We start from the raw sequence: 26,303 nt of genomic DNA on the forward strand, positions 1-26,303 counted from the left end.
ATGAGGTCAGACGTCATGAAAAGAAAAAAATGTAAAGTTATTCCTTTTATTTATATTTGATTTCATTTTAGTTGTTTTGATGCCTCAGCAGGAGAACAGCGAAAGAAATTAGGATTTATTTTAAGTCTTCTTTCTCTCTATGTGTTTTGGAGTCAATTAATAAAAAAACTGTTAACATTTTTTATTAAAATGTTTTTGTTTTTAAATCTCAGAGTTAAACTGATTCTGTTAACAGCTGTTTAAATGTCTGACGTGTAGCACATTAAGAGTAAAACTACATGTGACTTTTATAAATCATTCTTTTGCAACTGAATCAAACTCCAACACTGTCATCAATAAACTGTATTATATGTTTGGAATATTTGAATTCGACTCACTGCTGTTTACAGTCAGCTTAGTTCCTTTTCCAAAGAGAAGTTTCCAGTTTGCTCCTGAGGCAGTCGCACTGTAGAGCTGATCTCAGCATTAACTGGAGTCATAATCAAATCACTGATGATGGGACAACTTTGGCGTTTTGAACACTTTGTTACTTTTAGTAAGTTTTTTATCTGTGAGACAGTGAAGAGTAACAACATGCAGATGTTCTAGAAACAGACTTTGTGTCTACTTTTACTTCACAGATATCTGTGGACTGCTGGTATCGTTGTTCTGGGTATAAACGGGGATAGTTAGCTGAGAAAAGTCAGCTGTATCATTTCTGTTCCCTAAATAAAAACAACTTACTTGATTCAGTTCTAACTTTTGTGCCCAAACCAAAGACGACTCTGGAGTTTCCGTAGCCACTCACACAACAAAAAACACAATCACACAAACTGACTTCAGTTAAATGCATTTCCTGAGTGCACATGCCCACAAACAACATATCAACTTATTCATAAAACATCTTTGGCTAATAATATTTTTTATTTTATTTTTTACCAAATCTCATTTGGCTTAAAATGAAATATTAATATATATAAAAATGTAAGAGTAGCCAAAATCTACACGTGACAGTTATATGCAGGTCAGAGTGTGATGACGTGTGTATGTCAGGTAAAGATGAATAACATAAGTGATAATTACAGAACTGAAAGTTTAAAGTTTCTGTCCAAATAAGTAAAAGACAAACTCAGATGTTTACAAACACTTACCTGACTGAACTATGAGTTTACTACCAGAACCAAAGACCAGCTTGTTTCCATAGTTATTCACACAGTAACACTAACAGTGACATAAAGAGATAAGCTCTGACATAGAAACTAAAATAAGTGCTGATGAAATGTGGAATAATCCAAAACGCAGGAATAATTTTCAATGTTTGGACTAACCTGGTTTTTATTACTAACTGTGGTTTGATTTAATGAACTGCTGATAATAATTCCACTTACTGTCCATCACCGTCATTTTTATGCCGTTCCCGAAAACTATTTTCCAGCTCCCCGTCCCAGTCACACAGTGTGTGTGCGCTCAGCAAAAACTACCTGAGAAGGTCGTGGTCTGTAAGAAGCTGTGCGCTAATCAGTAAAGAATTACTAGATTATTAGATTATCGGTTTGTGGTAATTTATGTGTTATGTTTTATATCTTTATAGTTAAAAACCTTAACATCACAACTGATTATAACATGAAGAATATCATTAAACTGCAAACACATACAGAGGCTGAACTGTGTTTGTATAGATGTGAACAGTTACAGTATTACAGTCATGTGACTGTTGGGTTTCTCTCTGTGTGATTGTAGGGTCTGCCTTACAGTATAAAGCACCCTGAGGTGACTGTAGTTGTAATTTGATGCTGTATAAATAAAACTGATTTGAAAATTGAATCATTACAAGAACTGTGTTTGTGTCTAATAATAATAATAATAATAATAATAATAATAATAATGATGATGTAACATTGTTTGGGATGTGAAAAAGGACTTACTGGAGCTAACTGTCAGTGTAATGTCAGACCCAAAGCTGAGTTTGGATGATCCAGAGAACGTCACACTGTGACTGCTGTCAGCACTTAAACCCAGAGCTGCAGGGGAGCGTGAGTGAACGTCTTCACCTTTAAAGGTGTTTAAAGAAATCATGAACGTCTTGATTAATCAAACTGCAAAATGAGTAAAATCAGTTGATTTACAGTCATTGTTGAAAACGCCACATAAAGGACTCACTTGGTGTTTAGTTGTTGCAACACGTATAACTACTTAGGTAACTAAAGTACATGAAAATTATTTTTAATTCCAATACTTAATATTTACTAAAGTTACTCACTGGTTACTATGGTTACTTTGGTCGCCCCTCCAGCTCACACAGTGGAGGCAACATGAACATTTACCCACAGCAATGATGGGCAGACAAGTGAAACTTTGTCTGGACGTCATGTGTGTATTTTATATATTGTTGTTTTATTGCTGTTTCTCAAACCACTATTTAGCAAATTTGTTTAATCAAACTAACAGAACAGCAAAAATATAAACTGCACTTACTGGAACTGACGGACAGTTTAATGCCAGAACCAAACAGGAGTCTGGCGCCTCCAGTCACACTTGGAGAAATGCTACCACGTAAACTCATAGCTGACACATGGAAGAGCAACAGGTACTGAACACGTGCAGCATGTTTATGAATCTGAAAATATTTCCAGTATTTGAAAATGATTAAAACTTTAACACGGGTCCGTTTTGAGTTTGGCCGCAGTTCTTCCAGATAATGATTGAAACATCTAAACTGCACTGCTTTTCTAACTGTGGTGTCATAGCTGAAGGTGATGTAATGGTCATTAGTGCTTTGATTAAGGACTTCATGTTACGTATCGGTATTAAATCAAAAAGCTGTTTTTATTCACAAATCAACAAGTAGCTGTAACTACTGTGGGCAGTGTTTCAGTCCTGCGCTGAGCTCTCGTTCTCAGGATTTCACAGTTTCATCACTTTAACAAATGTACAGTACGTATGTTACAGGAAACAGTAAATATATTGTTTACATATTATTTGAATTATTTGGATACTCACTGGCTTCAGTGATTAATTTAACACCAGCCCCAAAGAATAACCTCCAGCTTACTCCAGTAGCAGTCACACAGTCGCTCCTCTCACACAAATAAGTGATCGACAGTGATGAACACTGAAGTCGTGATCTGTGAGCTGCATATATGGAAAAGCTCAACATGGACGCACAACATCACTAGTACAAGAGATACCAGTATAAGTGCACCAGTATCACGTGTCCAATGCTCAGATAATAAATGTGTTTTTCCCAAATGTCAGTTTTTAGGTTTGTGAGCAGCAGTCAGAGAGGATGTGTTCCAGGCTGTACATGCACCACTGCTCTAATCCAAACTAACACTTTTATAATCTGTCATTTATTATTAAAGCACTTTGAGCTCTGCCAAAAAGCCCAAACAGAAATGACATCTTTGTGTGGAAGCAACGGTTAAAAACAGCTGAATGTATCAAAGAGCTGACTCACAGGGAGCAAGTTTAACATGTTGTTATCACTCATATTTCACACAGTGTCAAAGTACAAACTCCTGACACTCACTGGTTTGTAGAGTAAGTTTGGTTCCTTCTCCAAAGATCAGTTTGAAGTTTCCTGATCCAGAAGTCACACAGTGGATCTGAGCTCAACACAAACTGGCTGCCACTGCACACATGTGTGTGACAACACAACGACAGCTAATCTACTTGGTTTTTCTAAAAGTAAATGTAAACAAAGACTTGTAATGTCCACTTGTACAGGACATGCTGATTATCTGTTTCCTCTTTATAAAGGTGGAAAGCAAAATGAATTTACTCAACTATAAATTTGAGGTTTTACTTGAACTTTTCTTTCAATAACCATATTTTAGAGGAAAATATTGGTTTTATAGGAGCTTTAATTTTTTTTAAATCTAAAAATGCAAAATAAAAATAGTTGAACATGATGAAGTTTGTCTGTACAAAGAACGAACGATGAGATTTTTCCCCATGATTGTCTTTTCAGAGCCTGGAGTGACTGTGTCTGCTTTACAGTCAGACTGAGCAACACTGTTCGAGGGTTTATTATTTGATTTTATGCACTTGATCTATAACAGAAATGATACTCACACACTTCAACAGTCAGCCGAGTTCCCTCGCCAAAAACGCTTTTTCTGTTTCCAGTTCCAGTCACACAGTGCGCCTACGCTCAACAACAACTACGAGCTCACAGTTCCATGTGTCAGGATACGTGTGTGTTTCCCCTGATGTCTGATACATTTAGTTGATATTTGGACTCTTACAAATAATTATTCACTGACTGATCAAAGAATTTGGCAGTTTGTTAACATGAAACACTGGAGCAGCTGAATGTCACGCATCGCTGCCCCGTTAATTCTAAATGTTTGACACAGCAGCTGTTTACTGCACAGAGATACTCACTCGTTTCTACGATTACTTTGGTTCCTGTGCCAAAGGCAAGTTTGTAGCTTCCAGTCAGAGACGCACAGTGAAAGATATCAGCACAACTCCACGCAGAGACGGGTCAAACAGAGCTACAGTTGTCTGTGTAACGTATATCGACATATAGAGTTTAGATTTTAATTTACCAGTGAAAATTCAGTTAATAAAAATGATAAAAATAAAATATAAAACTTTTCATTGTGTTCTTCACAGAACGTTAATTTTGTTATCAAAGTCAGTTGAAATCATTAGGATTGGACGTTAAAGTCACTGCGATTAACATTTATAAAAAGTGTTGTTTCATTATTTGATTTTTATCAGCGTAAAGCGCATCGTCATTATATTCAGTTTATTCTGATCATGGTTTATTGTACTGGTCTTACTGGTTTCAGTGTTCAGTCTGATCCCTGCTCCAAAGACGAGCTTGTTGTTTCTGTTCTCCACACAATAAGAAACACAAACTCACAGTGACAGAGCTGACGTCATCCAGCACACCAGATAACATAATAAATAAATAGAAAATATATGTTTAACCTTTGAATTTCATGATGGATCTTTTTATATCTTTGCAAATCTGCAGTTGAAGATTTTGCATTTCTAATAAAAGACTTAACTGTTAAAAAAGAACAGAACTCTGGAGATTTCATTTCACTTAATAATAAATGAACTTGATGAAATATTAAAGTGATATGTGTTGAATAACGTGTATATTATGTGTGGCTGATGGAGTTTGGCCGGTCAGACTCACGTGTTTGACCCACAGAACAAAAACTACCAGAGTCCTTTCAAACATCCATCATTGTTCTCATTCTTCATGCAGCGAACATGTTTGGAGCTCAAACTATTTAAATATCGTTTGTATTAAGTTTCTGTTTGTCTGAATCCTCAGGATTTATTTTTCAGTGACGGAGTTTCACAAAAGCTGACTTTCCTTCTACTTTAAACATTTATATATGTGATATATTTAATCATATGTACACTAATGATACCAAGTAACCTTAAGATTAAAATGAATTCAACTTACTGGCAGCAACATGTAGCTTTGTGCCTCCTCCAAAAATAATCTTATTAACATTCACACAGTTCAAAGCGCCAGTGCTAAAACACCATCAGTGCAGCTCTGCAGAAACGCTGCTGAGATGGACTCCTGAAGCACAAATATACTTTTCAAATATTTCAATCAACTCTCATTAAATCATCATGTTAATCATTGTCTGTGCTTCTTTAAAAAAAATCCCCATAGCAACGATGTTACTGATAAATGAACTGGACTTTTACTTTGGTTCCACTTCCACAGAAAAGCTGAATTGCGGTCTGACTTTCTTTGTACCATTTCTGAGCCCCTGAATATTGATTTGAATTCATATCATTACTTACAGGTTTCAACGACTAATCTGGTTCCTCCTCCAAACAACATCTTATATCCAGCATTCACACAACATGAAGCTTCACAGCACAAACGTCTCGTTGGGCTCAGACTAAACACTTCAGTGTCGGTGCTTCAATCAAACTCGTCAGCTTGATTATCACGAGTCATCATTATTGTTATTTAGACAATATTAACGATCCTAACAATACTTGTGGTTACTCTTGATCACTTACTTGGATTAACGGTTAATCTGGCTCCCTGTCCAAAGATGATCTTACCAGCAGCGTTCACACAACATGAAGCCCGAACACACAAACTGAACACTGAATAACTGCAACAAGCTGACTTTAGAAACACCGTTTCTTCTCCTTTGTATTTCCTAATGCTCCTGTTTGCTTAGAAATAAAAAGAAATTAATACTAAAAATTAAAATATCGTTTTTTAATAAACCATATGTGTCACTGGCTTCTAAGGATATAACATATCTGTGGTCAGGATCAGAGAACTTACTGGTTTCAATGGTTAATCTGGTTCCCTTTCCAAACATTAGCTTAAATCCACCATCCTTCACACAACATGTCGACCCTTAACACAAACTCAGCACTGCTGTTTATTAGTTATGGTTTTACTTACTTCTTCAATGTTTCTGTTAGGCTGGTCTAATATTAACGTGCTGTGCTCGTATTTACTGATTTCAATGTTTAATCTGTTTATTTCTGTAAAACTAAAAGAGTTAAAATTCTCTTTTTTAGGATCTTTTGTTTCCACACTCATCTAAAGACTGACAATTTTCAAAATAAAAGTACATAAGCCTAACATTACTGAATCAGTTCCACATACGCACGTTTTTCATATGAAAACAACAGTGTGCTCTGTACTTACTGGGTTCCACAGTTAGTTTGGTTCCAGTTCCAAATATAAGCTTAACTCCACCACCATCCTTCACACAACAGGAAGACTCACAACACAAACTCAGCACCGACTCTGAGTCCTCTCAGAAAGATAAAATCTCATATAATTGATGTTATTACAAGCTGGTTGTGTTTTTTATGTTAACAATTGATTATTGAGCCTTAAGAATCAATTATTAATATTGAGACCAAATAACTGGAAATGTTTTTGTTTTTTTCAAAGAGCTCTTTACATCTTGCATTTGTGACTTGCTGACACGAGTCGATAAAGAAAAATGATCTTTGTTTGATACTCACTGCTCTCCACAGTCAGCTCGACTCCCTTTCCAAACATGATTTTCCAGTTTGAGGAAGTAGTCACACAGTTCAAATCATCTCAACAATAACTGGAGCTATAAAAGCATGCTTGTATAAATCTAGAAGAAATATACATATATTCAATTAAAATGTATTATTAATCAGTTATAAATGTGTGACGTACAGTCAGACGGGTCCTGGATAATGAAATTAGAGGATTACAGTGAATCATACTCACACAAATCAACAGAAAGCCGAGTTCCCTCAGCAATAAGTATTTTTTGGTTTCCAGTCACACAGTGCAGCTCCCCTCAACAATAACTCTGACACAGTTTCATCTCAGGATTTAAATTTGCATTTGTGTTATTAGATATTTAAGTCTGAATTAGAAATATCCAATGAGAGGTGAAACAAGCAGTAATAAATGAGAGAACAGGGCGATAGAAACATGGCTCCTATTTTGTGTCGTCCGCCGGACTTATTATTAGAAAACAGGAAGTTGCTGCGTGAATAATTACATGTTTGAATATTTTGTTTTAGTTCATTTTGAATTCAAACTGGACTTACTGGCTTCAACGCTCAGCCTAGTTCCCGACCCAAAGATGAGCTTGTTTCCAGTATACACACAACAGGAAACACCTCTACACAAACTCTACACAACTAACAGTGATGCCGCTCATATTATTAATTCATCTGACTCATCTGAATAAATAGCACAGTTGTTGATATTGTAAAATAATGTAATTTAAGGCAGAAAGTTCATTATGAAGTTCCTGTGTGTAATTATTATGGAAGCATTTTTAGAAAAACTGAACTGTAAAAAAGTCTTTTTAAACTTTTACGCTCCAAAATTTAGAAAATCAGTGAGAACCAAACAGACTGAAAGCTCCACAGCAAACATGGTTTCACACACAGTTCATACTGTGACCAGTGAACCAGAGCCAGGAGCCAAAAGCTGAACCTGGAGTTCAGATTCAATCACATTTGACTTTTTCTGGTTGTTTTGTGTGAAACAGCAAAGGTCGAACTTCAGACTGACGTTTCTCAGAGTCTGTTTTATTATTTCATTGTTAGTTTGTATCCTAATATAGTGATGATTTGTTAAAAAACAACTTTACTTATATTACTTACTGGTTTCAATGGTTAATCTGGTTCCCTTTCCAAACATTAGCTTATATCCACCTCCTCCAGTCACACAATGAAGAACTTCATAACACAAACGTCTCCAATGATTCATGTTGAAAGATTAAATCACTGTTTGGCAGAATTGCAGGTTTCTGACTTCACACCATTCTTCTTAACTTTATTCTTATTTTATGCCACTTTGATCTACTGTCTGCATATCATTGGCTTTCAGATGATAAATGATCTGAATCAGTTCCACATACGCACGTTTTTCATATGAAAACAACAGTGTGCTCTGTACTTACTGGGTTCCACAGTTAGTTTGGTTCCAGTTCCAAATATAAGCTTAAACCCACCAGCATCCTTCACACAACAGGAAGACTCACAACACAAACTCAGCACCGACTGGGTTCAATGGTTAATCAACATGTTTTGTATTATTTCCTTTTTGATTGAGTGATTTCTTTTCATGGGCCAATGCCAATGTTATCAGAATAAATTGATAACATTGGGAACATATGTTTGTATAATTATTAAATATTAATTAATAGTTAAAATTAAAATTATTAAAATTATTAATTTCTTAATGAAATGACCCATTAAATACTATATACGCTGTTTATATGGAAGTTTTACTCTGAGCTGAGTTTTTCTTTGGTTTCCAGCTGTTTAAAAGTATTTACAGTTCTCATTTTAACACTGATCATAATTAACATCATTACTCACTGGGTTCAATGATTAATCTGCTTCCACTTCCAAATGTCACCTTAGCTGCACCAAAACTCACACAGCATGAAACTCCATAACACCAACCTGACACTGAGTCGTGCTGAACTTTGGAAAACATGAATTTCATATTTGACAATTTTCTCTTTAAATAACTATTTTATGAGAAAAATGATCTGCTATGTTATTTTCATAGTATTAACATGGCATTGATTCATCCTTCGTACAGGTATTTATGTGATGAAATTAAAAGTATTACTGAATATTTCTTCACTCTATGATGGTTTAATGAGACTCAGATGAGGCAATAGAGCATCACTGCCATTGTCCATTTAAATTCATACTTTTAATGTCTTATCTTGCTTTTAATACTTACAGGATTCAACAATTAATCTTGTTCCACTTCCAAAGGTGATCTTATTCCCACCACTAACAGTCACACAGCACACAGCTCCATGCCACAAACCTCAGCTGTGATCATCTCAAACAAACTATTAGGAAAACACGAAGACACAAGCCAGCATCGCCAAACCAACCAGAACAGTTATTAACATATAAATTCTGATGTTTAGTGTAAATCTGATATGCAGTACTGTGTGGTTTTCTTTACTGAATACAGGAATTCTTAGTTAATGTCTTTGAATGACAAAGACAACATAGCAGTAGTTACATCGTTTCCCCTGATTTCTGTCAAACAACCATGTTTTATCAGTATTCACATATTCAGTCTGTTTATGTTTCTTTTATTTGTCAGTTTTATAATCCCGTTCCTCATTTTCATCACTGTTCATCACACATTAATTAAATTAATGTGAACTACAATATTTGCTGCTACTGTTGTCTAATATGACCTTTGTTTAAACACTTACTTGGATTAATGGTTAATCTGGTTCCCCGTCCGAAGATGATCTTATCAGCAACATTCACACAGCATGAAGCCCCATAACACAAACTAACACAAACTAACACAAACTAACACTGGGTAACTGAATTTTTCACCATTAATAATTACACTGTTCGATGCTCTTTTCTAACAAACAAATTTACATTCATTCTTAATTAGTGTCTATTTTTTAAAAGGTTTCTGCTTCTATTTTAGAGATGCAGCTTTGTAACGTCCCAACATAATTTATCTAAACTTAATCTTAATTTTATTTTATTTTATGACAGTTAGTTCTTCTGCTGTGGTTGTTCAAACACACACATTATGCAGATGTGTGATTTTAGGGTTGTTTTTAAAAGTAAAAAGTCTTTCAGTAACCATAAAGACTATTCTATGACTATTCTGTCATTGGATGGCAGCGCTGCACTGAACTGTTTCATGTTTTCTTTTTTGTCAGATTGTTCATTTGGTGTTGATTTAAATATTCAATTCTAATATTCATAATCATAGATTTTCAATCAGTGGATTTCTGAAGTTAATTTAAACCTTTTCTCATCAACATCTAGCATAACATAAAATACTAAGACTTACTTGGATTAATAGTTAATCTGGTTCCCCGTCCAAAGATGATCTTATTAGCAGCATTCACACAATGAGAAGCCCCAGTACACAAACTCAGCATTGAATAACGGGGCTAAACTACACTTTAAAAAGCACATTTTTTACAGCTGATAATTCTTATTCATCTTGTTTTTTAAGCAACAAATATATATTAATTCTTAAATTTTGTCTTTTTTAAATGTTTCTGACGTGATTTTTCTAGATTTGTTCATTTTATTCTTACTGTTCTTGAGTTTTTGTTTTTAAGTAAAACACATCATCATAATACTTACTGGGTTCAATGGTTAAACTGGTTCCACTTCCAAACATTAGCTTTGTTCGACTGCCATCATTCACACAGCACGAAGGCCTTCAACACAAACTCAGCAGCCTTCTGTTAATATACATGTGATGTCATTTAAACTGTTACACCTGGACCTCTGTCCAAACAGTGTGTCGTTACAGGACCACAAATAGTCACACAACATGAAGACAAACACAAAATCAGGAAGCCTGCGTTCTAATTTGCTCCCATTTCCAAAACAAATTTAGTCTCTCAGCTTAATATTTTCTGATTTTCCTTCATGGACCTGAGTCAGTGCTTTACTTACTTGGTTCAACAATTAATCTGGTTCCACTTCCAAAGATAAGCTTGTATCCACTGCCACTCGTCACACAACATAAAGACCCACAACACAAACTCAGCTCTGACTTTGACTCAACTCAGGAAGCTCATAAAAGATATCTTTAAAAGAATTTATGCTCTTGCATGTTGATATAAATGTTACGAATTATTTCTCAACATTTACCAAATTAATCATATTGATTTGTTAAATACAGTTAAGTTGTGCTTTAAAATATTTTGTATTTATAATCAATAACAGTACTCACTGGGTTCAATCAATAATCTGCTTCCTCGTCCAAATATCATCTTACTTCCAGCTCCAGCATTCACACAGCACGAAGCTCCGCAACACAAACTGAGCACTGGTGAACTCCATTTATCAACAGTGATTTTGTCTCATTTAAGACATTTGTTTATTAAAAATACTGCCGTCATTATTGCATATATATTTACGTAACTGGTATTACTGGTATACTGATGATTTTTATGTTCAGTCAGTGTTAAATATGTTATTCACATTTACTGAAGCATTAAAAGTCTATTTTTAGTATTTCGGATTTAATATGTAACTCTAAAAAAGTAAGGTATGATTTAGTTTGTGATTTATATTAAACACTTTTGTACTCACGGGATTCAACAGTCAATGTGATTTCTCTCCCAAAGAAGATCTTGTACTGACTTGTAGCAGTCACACAACAAGAAGCTCCATAACACAAACTCAGCAAAGCTAAAGATCAGAACTGAGACGTGAACTCTAAACATTCATATTCAGACGTGATTAAATCATCGAGATCCTCACACATGTTTTTACATTTTGCTGTGTGATTTAACTTCACATGATAATGTGCATTAAAGTAAAATGATTATACTGAAGATATGATTCACATATATTAGGTTTTAATGAATCAGTTCATCAGCATGCACTGTGTTTAAATATAAATATATAAATAAAATCATGTTCCACTGCATATAAATACTTACTGGTTTCAATGATTAATCTGGTCCCACTCCCAAAGAAGATCCTATTAGCATCGCCAGTATTCACACAGCATGAAGCTTCATAACATAAACTCTGCATGTGACCAACTGTGATCCACTTATATCTTTGTAAAATAAAGGAAATCAAATTTCTAATATTAAGATTTGAGCTTTATTCACTTTGTATTTCAGATTATTTCTAAAGAACGCTCATTTTAGTTTTCCCCTGTTATTAATAGATTAGTACTTCTTAATCAGCTTAAACCTTTATTAGCTCTCTGAGCTGTTATTACACCACAGCATCATGTAGATCCAACAAAAACTCTTAATTTGTGAAAATTTGATGTTTTGAAGTTTTCCGCTTGACAACAGTGTTATACATTTCTGGTTTGGTGAGAGCTATATTAACCCTGATTTTCATAAATATCAGAATTCAAATGGTTTCAATGATAGTTTTAGTTCCACTTCCAAAGAAGATCTTATCCTGACTTTTAGCACCCAAACACAAAACCATATATTCTAATTTAATTTTCAGTTTCTCAGCTTGATATTTTCTGATTTTCCTTCATGGACCTGAGTCAAGTTACTTACTTGGTTCAACAATTAATCTGGTTCCACTTCCAAAGATAATCTTGTATCCACTGCTAGATGTCACACAACATAAAGACCCACAACACAAACTCACCACTGACTTTGACTCAACTCAGGAAGCTCATAAAAAATATCTCTTACAGAATTTATGCTCTTGCATGTTGATATAAATGTTACGAATTATTTCTCAACATTTACCAAATTAATCATATTGATTTGTTAAATACAGTTAAGTTGTGCTTTAAATATTTTGTATTTATAATCAATAACAGTACTCACTGGGTTCAATCAATAATCTGCTTCCTCGTCCAAATATCATCTTAGTCGCACCAGTTTTCACACAGCATGAAGCTCCATAACACAAACCAGCTAATGGATCATGATGCTCATGCTTCATTAGCTGCATAGTTTACTTTAACAAAACAAACAAAACAAACAAGCAAAAAAACGACTGTGTGAGAAAAATTAATAATCTGCAAATTTGGATTTTTGGTGTACAGCTGACATGAAGAACATTCATTTCCATATCAGTGAATTCTTTGTTAATAATGTGATAAAGATAACAAATGATTGTTTTTATTGTACTTTTGATAAAACTCAGATGAGACGTTAAAGCTTCACTTTAACATGAACACTATGTTCAGTCAGAATAAGGTGTGATATAGTTTCTGATTTATATACTTATATAAATTGTTTTACTCACTGGATTCAACAGTCAATGTGATTCCTCTCCCAAAGAAGATCTTATTCTGATTTGTACCAGTCACACAACAAGAAGCTCCATAACACAAACTCAGCAGAGCTAAAGATCAGAACTGAGATGTGAACTCTAAACATTCATATTCAGACATGATTAAATCATCAAGATCCTCTCACATGTTTTTACATTTTGCTGTGTTATTTGACCTCACATGATTACACTGATGATGCTGGTCATGATTCACGTATAATCAGGTTTTAATCAATCAGTCCATCAGCATGCACTGCATTTAAAGATGATTCGATTTAAATATAAATACATACAATATGTTCCACTGCATATAATTACTTAATTACTTAATTTCAATGTCTACAGATTTTTCTCTTTTATTATACAACATGATGTTTTGTGCATATAAAATCACAAATTTAATTACTTGGAATATTTTGGTGTGTACTTACTGGGTTCAATAATTAATCTGGTCCCCCTCCCAAATATCATCTTACTTCCAGCTCCATTCACACAGCACGAAGCTCCGCAACACAAACTGAGCACTGGTGAACTCCATTTATCAACAGTGATTTTGTCTCATTTAAGACATTTGTTTATTAAAAATACTGCCATCATTATTGCATATATATTTACGTAACTGGTATTACTGGTATACTGATGATTTTTATGTTCAGTCAGTGTTAAATATGTTATTCACATTTACTGAAGCATTAAAAGTCTATTTTTAGTATTTCGGATTTAGTATGTAACTCTAAAAAAGTAAGGTATGATTTAGTTTGTGATTTATATTAAACACTTTTGTACTCACGGGATTCAACAGTCAATGTGATTCCTCTCCCAAAGAAGATCTTATCCTGACTTTTAGCACCCAAACACAAAACCATATATTCTAATTTAATTTTCAGTTTCTCAGCTTGATATTTTCTGATTTTCCTTCATGGACCTGAGTCAAGTTACTTACTTGGTTCAACAATTAATCTGGTTCCACTTCCAAAGATAATCTTGTATCCACTGCTAGATGTCACACAACATAAAGACCCACAACACAAACTCACCACTGACTTTGACTCAACTCAGGAAGCTCATAAAAAATATCTCTTACAGAATTTATGCTCTTGCATGTTGATATAAATGTTACGAATTATTTCTCAACATTTACCAAATTAATCATATTGATTTGTTAAATACAGTTAAGTTGTGCTTTAAATATTTTGTATTTATAATCAATAACAGTACTCACTGGGTTCAATCAATAATCTGCTTCCTCGTCCAAATATCATCTTAGTCGCACCAGTTTTCACACAGCATGAAGCTCCATAACACAAACCAGCTAATGGATCATGGTGCTCATGCTTCATTAGCTGCATAGTTTACTTTAACAAAACAAACAAGCAAAAAAACGACTGTGTGAGAAAAATTAATAATCTGCAAATTTGGATTTTTGGTGTACAGCTGACATGAAGAACATTCATTTCCATATCAGTGAATTCTTTGTTAATAATGTGATAAAGATAACAAATGATTGTTTTTATTGTACTTTTGATAAAACTCAGATGAGACGTTAAAGCTTCACTTTAACATGAACACTATGTTCAGTCAGAATAAGGTGTGATATAGTTTCTGATTTATATAATTATATAATTTGTTTTACTCACTGGATTCAACAGTCAATGTGATTCCTCTCCCAAAGAAGATCTTATTCTGACTTGCAGCAGTCACACAACAAGAAGCTCCATAACACAAACTCAGCAGAGCTAAAGATCAGAACTGAGACGTGAACTCTAAACATTCATATTCAGATTTGATTTAATCATCACCTCACATGTTTTTACATTTTGCTGTGTGATTTGACTTCACATGATAATGTGCATTAAAGTAAAAAGATTATACTGAAGATATGATTCACATATATTAGGTTTTAATGAATCAGTTCATCAGCATGCACTGTGTTTAAAGATGGTCATTGTTTAAATATAAATATAAATAAAATCATGCTCCACTGCATATAAATACTTACTGGTTTCAATGATTAATCTGGTCCCACTCCCAAAGAAGACCTTATTAGCATTGACAGTATTCACACAGCATGAAGCTTCATAACACAAACTCAGCAAAGGGATGGACTGAGCTGCACATCAGAACTGAGATGTTAATTCTAAACATTAATATTCAGATTTGATTTAATCATCACCTCACATGTTTTTACATTTTGCTGTGTGATTTGACTTCACATGATAATGTGCATTAAAGTAAAATGATTATACTGAAGATATGATTCACATGTATTAGCTTTTAATGAATCAGTTCATCAGCATGCACTGTGTTTAAATATAAATACATAAATAAAATCATGCTCCACTGCATATAAATACTTACTGGTTTCAATGATTAATCTGGTCCCACTCCCAAAGAAGACCTTATTAGCATTGCCAGTATTCACACAGCATGAAGCTTCATAACATAAACTCTGCATGTGACCAACTGTGATCCACTTATATCTTTGTAAAATAAAGGAAATCAAATTTCTAATATTAAGATTTGAGCTTTATTCACTTTTGTATTTCAGATTATTTCTAAAGAACACTCATTTTAGTTTTCCCCTGTTATTAATAGATTAGTACTTCTTAATCAGCTTAAACCTTTATTAGCTCTCTGAGCTGTTATTACACCACAGCATCATGTACATCCAACAAAAACTCTTAATTTGTGAAAATTTGATGTTTTGAAGTTTTCCGCTTGACAACAGTGTTATACATTTCTGGTTTGGTGAGAGCTATATTAACCCTGATTTTCATAAATATCAGAATTCAAATGGTTTCAATGATAGTTTTAGTTCCACTTCCAAAGAAGATCTTATCCTGACTTTTAGCACCCAAACACAAAACCATATATTCTAATTAAATTTTCAGTTTCTCAGCTTGATATTTTCTGATTTTCCTTCATGAACCTGAGTCAAGTTACTTACTTGGTTCAACAATTAATCTGGTTCCACTTCCAAAGATAAGCTTGTATCCACTGCTAGATGTCACACAACATAAAGACCCACAACACAAACTCACCACTGACTTTGACTCAACTCAGGAAGCTCATAAAAAATATCTCTTACAGAATTTATTGTCTTACGAGTTTACATAAATATTTTAGCTGGGTGCTGTTGATTTTTATCTTCTACAATTGTTGTTGTTGTTTTCATGTTACAAGCGTTCTGTGTAACAGAACAGTCGTTAGCCTTAAGAGTCCATTTCTAATACTGACACCAAATAACTGGAAATGTTTTTTCAAAGAGCTCATTATATCTTATATGTTTGACTTGCTGACGTGAGTCCATAAAAGGAAACATGTGATCTGCATTTTTGTCACATGAACTGTGTCAGATTATTCAATATTCAAATGCATTTGCAGATTTGTTATTATAAAATCTCTCCATCAAATATATCATATGTATATAGAATTTCAAAGTGAACTGAGGTTTTGTTTGTGTTCCAGTGATTAAGTTGTTATTTTAATTATTTTATATATACAGTTGTCATTTTAACACTGATTATAATCAATAACAGTACTCACTGGGTTCAATCATTAATCTGCTTCCTCGTCCAAATGTCATCTTAGTTCCACCAACACTCACACAGCATGAAGCTCAGTAACACAAACAGCTAAACTAAACAGGATTTTCATGTTTCGCAAACACGTTGATGTTTTCATTAAAATAACTACTGTAAAAATCTGCAAGTTTAGATTTATGATGTACAGCTGATACTAAAATTAGTAATTTTATATCATTAAATTCTTTATTCAGGTCAAAGATAAGAGTCAAACAATCTGTATTTATTGTACTTTTGATAAAACTCAGATGAGACGTTAAAGCTTCACTTTAACACTAACTCAGAATAAGGTGTGATATAGTTTCTGATTTATATGAAATATTTCTTTTACTCACTGGATTCAACAGTCAATGTGATTCCTCTCCCAAAGAAGATCTTATTCTGACTTGTACCAGTCACACAACAAGAAGCTCCATAACACAAACTCAGCAGAGCTAAAGATCAGAACTGAGACGTGAACTCTAAACATTAATGTTCAGACGTGATTAAATCATCGAGATCCTCTCACATGTTTTTACATTTTGCTGTGTTATTTGACCTCACATGATTACACTGATGATGCTGGTCATGATTCACGTATAATCAGGTTTTAATCAATCAGTTCATCAGCATGCACTGCATTTAAAGATGATCCATATTTAAATATAAATACATAAATAAAATCATGTTCCACTGCATATAATTACTTACTGGTTTCAATGATTAATCTGGTCCCCCTCCCAAACAAGATCCTATAAGCATTGCCAGTATTCACACAGCATGAAGCTTCATAACATAAACTCTGTGATCCGTATTTGCAGAATATAGAAAATTAAATTTTTCATATTAAGATGTGAGCTTTTTTAGATTTTGTATTATGAAGTGTGTGATTCACACTCCAAAAAAATTGTATTTATAGTAGTAACCCAACATGAACTCCATCAAATAAATTAGCTGTGGATCTATTTTAGTGTTATTTAAAAAATAATAATTTCATATATTTATTTCGTTTTTTTAATCCGAAGATTAATGCAAATTCATTGAGTAAAACCTTTATAATATATATATGAGTGACTATACTTTATCCTGCAAATACGATGACATTTTGTTTTCCACCTAACAACAGTGTTATATTACTGGTTATATGGTTTTACTATTATTATTATTAATATGAAAACTTACTGGCTTCGGTGTTTAGCCGGGTTCCACTGCCAAAGAATATCTTATACTGATTTGCACCAGTTGTCACACAGCATGAACCCCCATTACACAAAGTCCCAGTAAGGAACTGAACCAAACACATAGAAACCAGTAACATTTTACAGTTTCATGAAAAGCAATTGTACTAAAGTGTTTCTACAGTAAAGGTAAATGTACTTAATTGATGTTAACAATGGTTTGAATTTATTACAGATAAACTGCACTCAGTGCTGCTTTCAGAGGCATCTCTATAATAATATAAATAATAATTATAATCGATGTCAAAGCACTTACTGGGCTCAGCTGTTAATCTGATCCCTCTTCCAAAGATCAGCTTATTCCGGTTTGAATTAGTCACACAACATGACACACCAGCACACAAACCAGTAACTGACTGTAGCCAAGTACAGTTAAAACAATTTGAATGAAAAGACTCAACTAACTTTATTTATTTGTCTTCTAACTCATCCTTCTTTAAACACAGTTAACTTTTTCTGACTTTACTGAATTACTATTTGCTGACTTACTGTTTATTTACTCAATTATTTTTAAAAAGATTTTCAAACATTATATTTTTTTAATCAATTCCATTCAAGTTACTTCAAATTGTAACTTTTAAAAATGATTATTATAATACCACAACTACACACAAACTGGGCTACTGTTTTGTTTGTTTGTTTGTTTGTTTGTTTGTTTGTTTGTTTGTTTGTTTGTTTGTTTGTTTGTTTGAAAGGTAAAAACAATTTCTAAGCATATTTCATGCTAAACCATTAAAACATATATCAGCACTTACTGGGTTCAGTGGTTAATCTGGTTCCACTTCCAAAAATGATCTTATAACCACCTCCAGTTTTCACACAACATGACGCTCTAGCACATAAACTGTGATGTAACATCAGACGCCTTTAGAAATGCTTTTTCTACTCTCAGAGTGACGATATGTTAAAACTGTATTTATTTTATATTATATATTATATTATGCATCTATATTTAGTAGAAATACTGTGTAAAGTCATAACATCCACTTTTATTTTGTATCTTTGTGTCTTATTTTTGTGTTTCAAAGTAAATGTGCTTTGGGTAAGATTTCTTTTTAAATTGACAAATGTTCAAATTTCAGCATTTCAGCCACTGACACTGACATATCTGCTTCATCTTCAGGGAATTTCATGCGTAACCTGCTTTTGTATTAAAAATATGATTCTAAATGTTTACTTTTTACTTACTTTGTTCAATATTTAGTCTGGTTCCTCTTCCAAAGGTAAGTTTCTGTAAGCCAGCATTCACACAGCATGAAGCTCCCTCACACAAACTGAATCAAACTTCATTCAGAGAATAAATTCGACTCTGATGAGCTTTTTGTACGAGTGTTTGGTTTTTCTGTCAAATTGATGTAAAATTGTTCAGTTTAGTGCAAACTTAAACTTAAACATTAGTTTTACATTTTAATCACTTTTCAGTTTCTACAAAACAATTGGAGGTCAGAGATTTTGCAGCTATCCTTTTGTTGCTTATTAGATTATTATTGGTTTATTTGCACTCATATACATGAACAATAAACTTACAGGTTTGGATGGTTAATCTGGTTCCACGTCCAAAGATGAGCTTGTTTGTATTTTGAGTCACACACAGTGAAACTCTGTTACACAAACTCAAAGCCGTTCACATGTGAGACTGGTGAAGAATATTCAGCTAATATAAGTTTAAAATAAGGTTTTATTTGTATGTATTTTTATAGCAACCTTTCCTTAACAAACAAACTTATTATTATTTATCAATAGCAGTACTTACTGGGTTCAATCAGTAATCTGGTTCCAGTTCCAAAAAGGAGCTTAAACTGATTCCCAGTAGACACACAATGTGATGCTACACAACAAAAACCCAGCAGTGGCCCTTTACTACTCAGAACAACTTTGTAACACAACAGTTAACTCTCATTGTGTAATTGTCATTGTTCAAGATCTGCATCTTATTTACAAATATGAAGGAAAACAACTTTGGTTTCATAAACCTCTTTAACTCACAAACAAAAGGTAAAATATTATTCTGCTGTCTGATGTTCTACTGAAGGGAACTGGATTTAAGTTTCAATCAAAGTAATCTTACATATTTTATGTGTCCATAGAAAAACCTGCAGTGAGTTTTTCCTACTATTGCTTGTATATTATAAATATATACTTTAAATTACTTACAAGATGTATTTGCATTGAGTTTTAACACTTTGAACATATTTATTATGCAGAAACACAAACTGACTTACTGTCATTAACATATAGTTTGGTGCCGCGTCCAAAGATAACCTTGTTTGCACTCCCGCTGTATGTCCCACAGTCTGCAGCCTCAGCACATTAACCTGACTGACTGCAGCAAACTGACAGTGTTTGTGAAAATCATTAATACTGTTTCATTTTATATTAAATCTTTTTGTTTAAATAATTACATTTACTTATACTAACAAGCAAATTCTTTGGTGAAATATAGAGCGTTTCAAAAATAACCAAAAACATCAACTTTAAAGTTGCCCAAATAAAGTGGAAACATCAATGTCATCATCACCTTTTTAAAGCTAAATCTTTAACAAGATTAAGTTAGGTTAAGGAGATAAAATCTGTCTCTTCTTTGCTCTCAAAGATTTCCAAAATAACAAACTTCTGGAGGGCAGTGCTGCTGTTTGCATTATCTATCAATAAAAAGCATTAACATTAATCAAAGTGTTTGCAGTAATGAAAATAATTTTTAGTAATCCTTTCATACACTTACTGGGTTCAATCATCAGTCTGGTGCCGCTTCCAAAGATGATCTTATATGTACCAGTATTCACACAGCATGAAGCACTGAGACCAAAACTAAACCAGGCTCCATTCACACAACCATGTTTTTACATTTGATACTTTACATGAAAATCCTGTCTGTAAATTGTAACTTTAAATTTAATTTAAGATGTTGATTTGACTTTTTTTTTTTCACTTTGAATGATTTTTTATACTTTGATTGGATAATAAAATTTGTCTTTTTTCTTTTCATGCACTCAGTGTTTCACCACTAAACCAAAAGAGTTGAACTTACTGTCATTAATGAATAATTGAGTGCCACTGCCAAAGATCACCCTGTAGTTCCCACCAGTGTTTGTCCCACAGTCTGCAGCCTCAGCACATTAACCTGACTGACTGCAGCAAACTGACAGTGTTTATTCGTTAATACTGATTTAGTTTCATATTGAATCCTTTTGTCTAAATAATTACATTTAATTAAACTAATAAACACATTCTTTGCTGAAATATGCAGTAGATGTAAGTTAGACGTGTTTGTACTGCACTGATGTGTCTTTGTTTAATGCACATTCAACATGCACAGATTCAGCTTATTTTAATGTTTTCAAATAAACTAGTTTCTCATTTGGTTTAGTGGATGTCTTTAAAGGTTTCACTACATTTAAAGTGAGTTTGCACAGACATATGTATGTATGCAAGTATTGATATATTAAATGATGAATGTTAGATTTACTTACTGGGCTCAACATTTAATCTGGTTCCCTTTGCAAAGATGAACCTGCTTCCAGTATTCACACAGCATGAAGCAGCAGAGCCAAAACACAGTGATAAACTCATCCAAACTGCATTATGTGACCTTTGACCTGCTGTTTAGTTATTATACACCATTAAAATATTGATTTTAAAAACTTTTGAACATTTGTTTTATGTTCTACTTGTGAGTAATCATCAGTTAAGGTGCACTGATGATGTATATTATTTCATACTTCATGTACTTGGGTTTCCATCACTAAAAGAACTGAACTGAACTTACTGTCAGTAACGTAGAGTTTAGTCCCACGTCCAAAGATAATCTTGTTGCCACCACTGGTGTATGCCACACAGTATGAAGCTGCAGCGCATAAACCTGACACACTCAGTGCTTCCAAAATAACCAAAAAATAACCAAAAACATCAACTTCAAAGTTGAAGTGGAAACATCAATGTCATCATGACCTTTTTAAAGCTACATTTTAACAAGGTTTCACTTTCAGTTAATCGATAAAGCCGATAAAATCTGTCTCTGCTTTGCTCTCAAAGATTTACAAATGAACAAACTTCTGGAGGGCAGTGCTGCTGTTTACATTACAGTGACGTTATAAATGTGTATCTTTCAATAACAATCCATTAAAGTCCAAAGATTAGCAGTAATAACAATGTTTCTGGGTGATCCTTTCATACACTTACTGGGTTCAATCATCAGGCTGGTGCCGCTTCCAAAGGTGATCTTATTTGTACCAGTATTCACACAGCATGAAGCACTGAGACCAAAACCAGTGACAAACTGAACCAGGCTCCATTCACACAACCATGTTTTTACATTTGATACTTTACATGAAAATGCTGCATTTAAGATGCTGATGTTAACTTGTTTTTGCACTTTGTAGGATTTTTAATGATTCATTAAAGTTGTTTTTTCATGCACTCAGTTTTTCACCACTAAACCAAAAGAATTGAACTTACTGTCATTAATGAATAATTGAGTGCCACTGCCAAAGATCACCTTGTAGTTCCCACTGCCGTATGTCACACAGTCTGCAGCCTCAGCACATTAACCTGACTTACTTACAAATACAGCCTTAAAAACTGTTAATCCCATTCAAATGGATTAAAAAGAGTCTGAATATAATGTGACTACAATGTTACCCTAATAGTTACTATATTACTCTGTTACTTTGGTTCTGCATCACTGAGGTGATTTACATTCACCGTGATGTTGTTTGTATTCTTCACTGAGATAATAAGTCTGGATATAAATCAAGGAGCAGCTGTGCGTGCACATCAAATATACAAGATACCCCTGGCCTCCAAGCATCATGTCTGCTTGTACATGTGTAAGTAAGAAAAACTCGTTTCTGAACTGAACTTACTGTCATTAATGAAAAGCTTAGTGCCACGTCCAAAGATGAGCTTGGTTAAACCAGAGCCAGATGTCACACAGTGTCAAGCCTCAGTGCAAAACTCTACAACTACACAGACCTACTCAAACCTGCACCGTAACTCAAAAAAATAATAAAAGTTTCGAGATAAGTCTATTATTATCTACTTTATTGAGTTATCTCATAAAAAGCCAAAGTATGCACTAAGATTTTGTTTAAATGCAGTGAAAGGAACAGCACCTTAAAAATGTTTGAAAGTCATCTGTCTAATCACTAAAATCATACTGAAAAACAGCTGTGTGTCATTTTCTAAATATTTCACCTACTGTTGTTTTGTTACAAGTTCCTTTAAAAAAAACTTCCATATAAATAATATTTTAAGTTGTATCAGAACTTACCAGGTTCAACGGTTAACCTGGTTCCTGCTGCAAATAACAGCTTTTGCCCAGAAGTCACACAACATGAAACTGCATAACACAAACCCAGCATCAACTGAGCCAAGCATTTATGAAATATATAGATGTATGCATAAATATATTTAACATTAAAACACTGAAAATATGTTTCAACAGCTGTTTATTTTAATGTTATTGAGTATGGCATAAGCTCCTTTTTGTGTTTTCCTTTTTTTTATTCCTAGTGTTTGTATTATTGGAAGATTAGATGTTTTGTTTTTTGTTTTTTGTTTTCATTTATAAACTTCATAAATGGCTGTAAATGTTGTTTTTAACCTGAACTAACTTCACTTCAAATGACCAGTTTAGCTGACAGTTTACATGTAATTACATTTTTCACTTACTGGGTTCAATGAGTAAACTGGTTCCTCTGCCAAAGATAATCTTAGCTGCACCTCCAGAATTCACACAGCATGAAGCACTGTGACCAAAACTAGTGACAAACTAAACCAGGCTCCATTCACACATCCATGTTTTTCACCACTAAAACCAAAGAATTGAACTTACTGTCATTAATGAATAATTGAGCGCCACTGCCAAAGATGATCTTGTTAACACCAGAGCCGTATGTCCCACAGTCTGCAGCCTCAGCACATTAACCTGACTTACTTACAAATACAGCCTAAAAATATTGTTAATCCCATTTAAATGGATTAAAAAGAGTCTGAATATAATGTGACTACAATGTTACTCTAATAGTTACTATATTACTCTGTTACTTTGGTGTTGTTTGTATTCTTCACTAAGATAATAAGTCTGGATATAAATCAAGGAGCAGCTGCGCGTGCACATCAAATATACAAGATAACCCTGGCCTCCAAGCATCATGTCTGCTTGTACATGTGTAAGTAAGAAAAACTCGTTTCTGAACTGAACTTACTGTCGTTAATGAAAAGCTTAGTGCCACGTCCAAAGATGAGCTTGTTTAAACCAGAGCCAGATGTCACACAGTGTCAAGCCTCAGTGCAAAAATCTGCAACTACACAGACCTACTCAAACCTGCACCGTAACCCAAAAACAACAACAATAACAATAATAATAATAATAATTTGGGAGATGAGCCATTCTCATCTGTTCTTTTCTACAATTCTTCTGGGCAGTGCTGCTTTTTAAATTACAGTGAAATTGAAAGTTTGTATATTTTAATACAAAGCATTAAAGTTACATTTAAATATCAGCAGTAATCATAATATTTCTTTGGTGTTTTGCATTTTGTAGAATTTGTAATACTCTGAATGAATAAACAAAGTTGATGTTTTTTCATGTGCTGAGTTTTTCACCACTGAAAGAACAGAATTAAACTTACTGTCGTTAATGAATAATTTAGTGCCGCTGCCAAAGATGAGCTTGTTAAAATTAGCGCCAGATGTCACACAGTGTCAAGCCTCACTGCAAAAATATAGAACTATATAGACGTATTCAAACCTGCACCTTAACTCCTGATATTATTTTGGAGATAAGTCTGTTATTTTCCACTTTATTGAGTATGTTGTTGCACATTAAGTTCATTTTGCACATTAAGCTCCTTTGTACATCCATCTACATCGACATCTGCATACCTCACTTGTCTTCACTTACTTATTTTTGCACTTATTTATTTATCTTTAATTATTTTTATCCTTATTTATCTTGTTCCTTCAGCCTAACTTGGCATTTGTGTTTGGACAGCAAAGGAAGAATTTCATTGCACAGAGAAATACTATTTCCTCTGTACACATGACAATAAACACTTTGAATCTTTAATCTATTGTATAAACTCCTTTTTATTTTTTATGTTTTCCTTTTTATTGCTATTATTATTAGAAGAAGATTAGATGGGTTTTTTTTTTTTCATTCATAAACTTCACAAATGGCTGTAAATATATATTTAACTGGAACTAACTTCACTTAAAGTGGTCCTGTGGAAGACCAGTTTAGCTGACAGCTTACAATAATACATGTAATTACATTTTTCACTTACTGGGTTCAATGAGTAAACTGGTTCCTCTGCCAAAGATGATCTTAGCTACACCTCCAGTATTCACACAGCATGAAGCACTGAGACCAAAACTAGTGACAAACTAAACAGACTCCACACAACCATGTTTTTACATTTGGTACTTTACATGAAAATGCTGCATTTAAGATGCTGATGTTAAAATATTTTTGCACTTTGTAGGTTTTTTAATACTCTGAATAATTAATTAAAGTATTTTGTTCCATGTACTCAGTTTTTCACCACTGAAAGAACAGAATTAAACTTACTGTCATTAATGAATAATTTAGTGCTGCTGCCAAAGATGATCTTGTTAACAGCAGAGCCAGATGTCACACAGTGTCAAGCCTCAGTGCAAAAATATAGAACTATAGACGTATTCAAACCTGCACCTTGACTCCAAATAACAACAATAATTTTGGAGATAAGCCATTCTCTGCAATTATTAACTACTTTATAAAAGTACTTTATTGTACTTTTATATCACAAAAACGTTTGCAGTAAAAACTTTGCCTAAATGCACTGAAAGGAACAGCAACAACAGTTTAATCCGATCTGTCTTTAGTAATAAACGTCATACTGAAAAATCAGTGTTGAAAATATTACATTTGTTTTGTTACAAGTTCCTTTAAAAACCTTGCATATAAATAATATTTTAAGTTGTATCAGAACTTACCAGGTTCAATGGTTAACCTGGTTCCTGATGCAAACAACAGCTTTTGCCCAGAATTCACACATCATGAAACTCCATAACACAAACTCAGAGACAGTAACGGGACCACGCTTGTGTGTTTACATTGGAGACTGTTGCAGAACATTAAGGTCAAATAAGCTTAATATTAATCATATTATTAATAAACAAAGACGAGCTGCTTTCTTTCATTTAACATTAATGACTGCTATAAATATTTTATAATGACAAATTCTGACAGCTAAACAAATCCTGAAAAACAATATTTAATTTTTATTATTTCATTATT

The 26,303-nt window shown here is 33.5% G+C and overlaps 1 protein-coding gene across 10 annotated transcripts in view; it reads right to left on the minus strand.

Moving 5' to 3' along the window:
• The window catches only part of LOC146368659 (M1-specific T cell receptor alpha chain-like), a 62,742-nt gene that overhangs the window by 22,069 nt on the left and 14,370 nt on the right, over positions 1 to 26,303 (minus strand). The window contains exon 1 of one of the 10 annotated variants that reach the window (XM_084912334.1): positions 18,778 to 21,036. The exons of 7 other annotated variants lie outside the window; for them this stretch is intronic. In XM_084912334.1, coding sequence (XP_084768460.1) covers positions 18,778 to 18,880 — 103 coding nt within the window. In that variant the 5' untranslated portion in view covers positions 18,881 to 21,036. 2 more of the 10 variants (XM_084912332.1, XM_084912335.1) reach the window with 2 other exon arrangements.

Source organism: Perissodus microlepis, chromosome 18 (genome assembly GCF_051167445.1).
Source record: "Perissodus microlepis isolate ML-2025 ecotype Zambia chromosome 18, ASM5116744v1, whole genome shotgun sequence".
In the NCBI taxonomy this organism is placed as follows: domain Eukaryota; kingdom Metazoa; phylum Chordata; class Actinopteri; order Cichliformes; family Cichlidae; genus Perissodus; species Perissodus microlepis.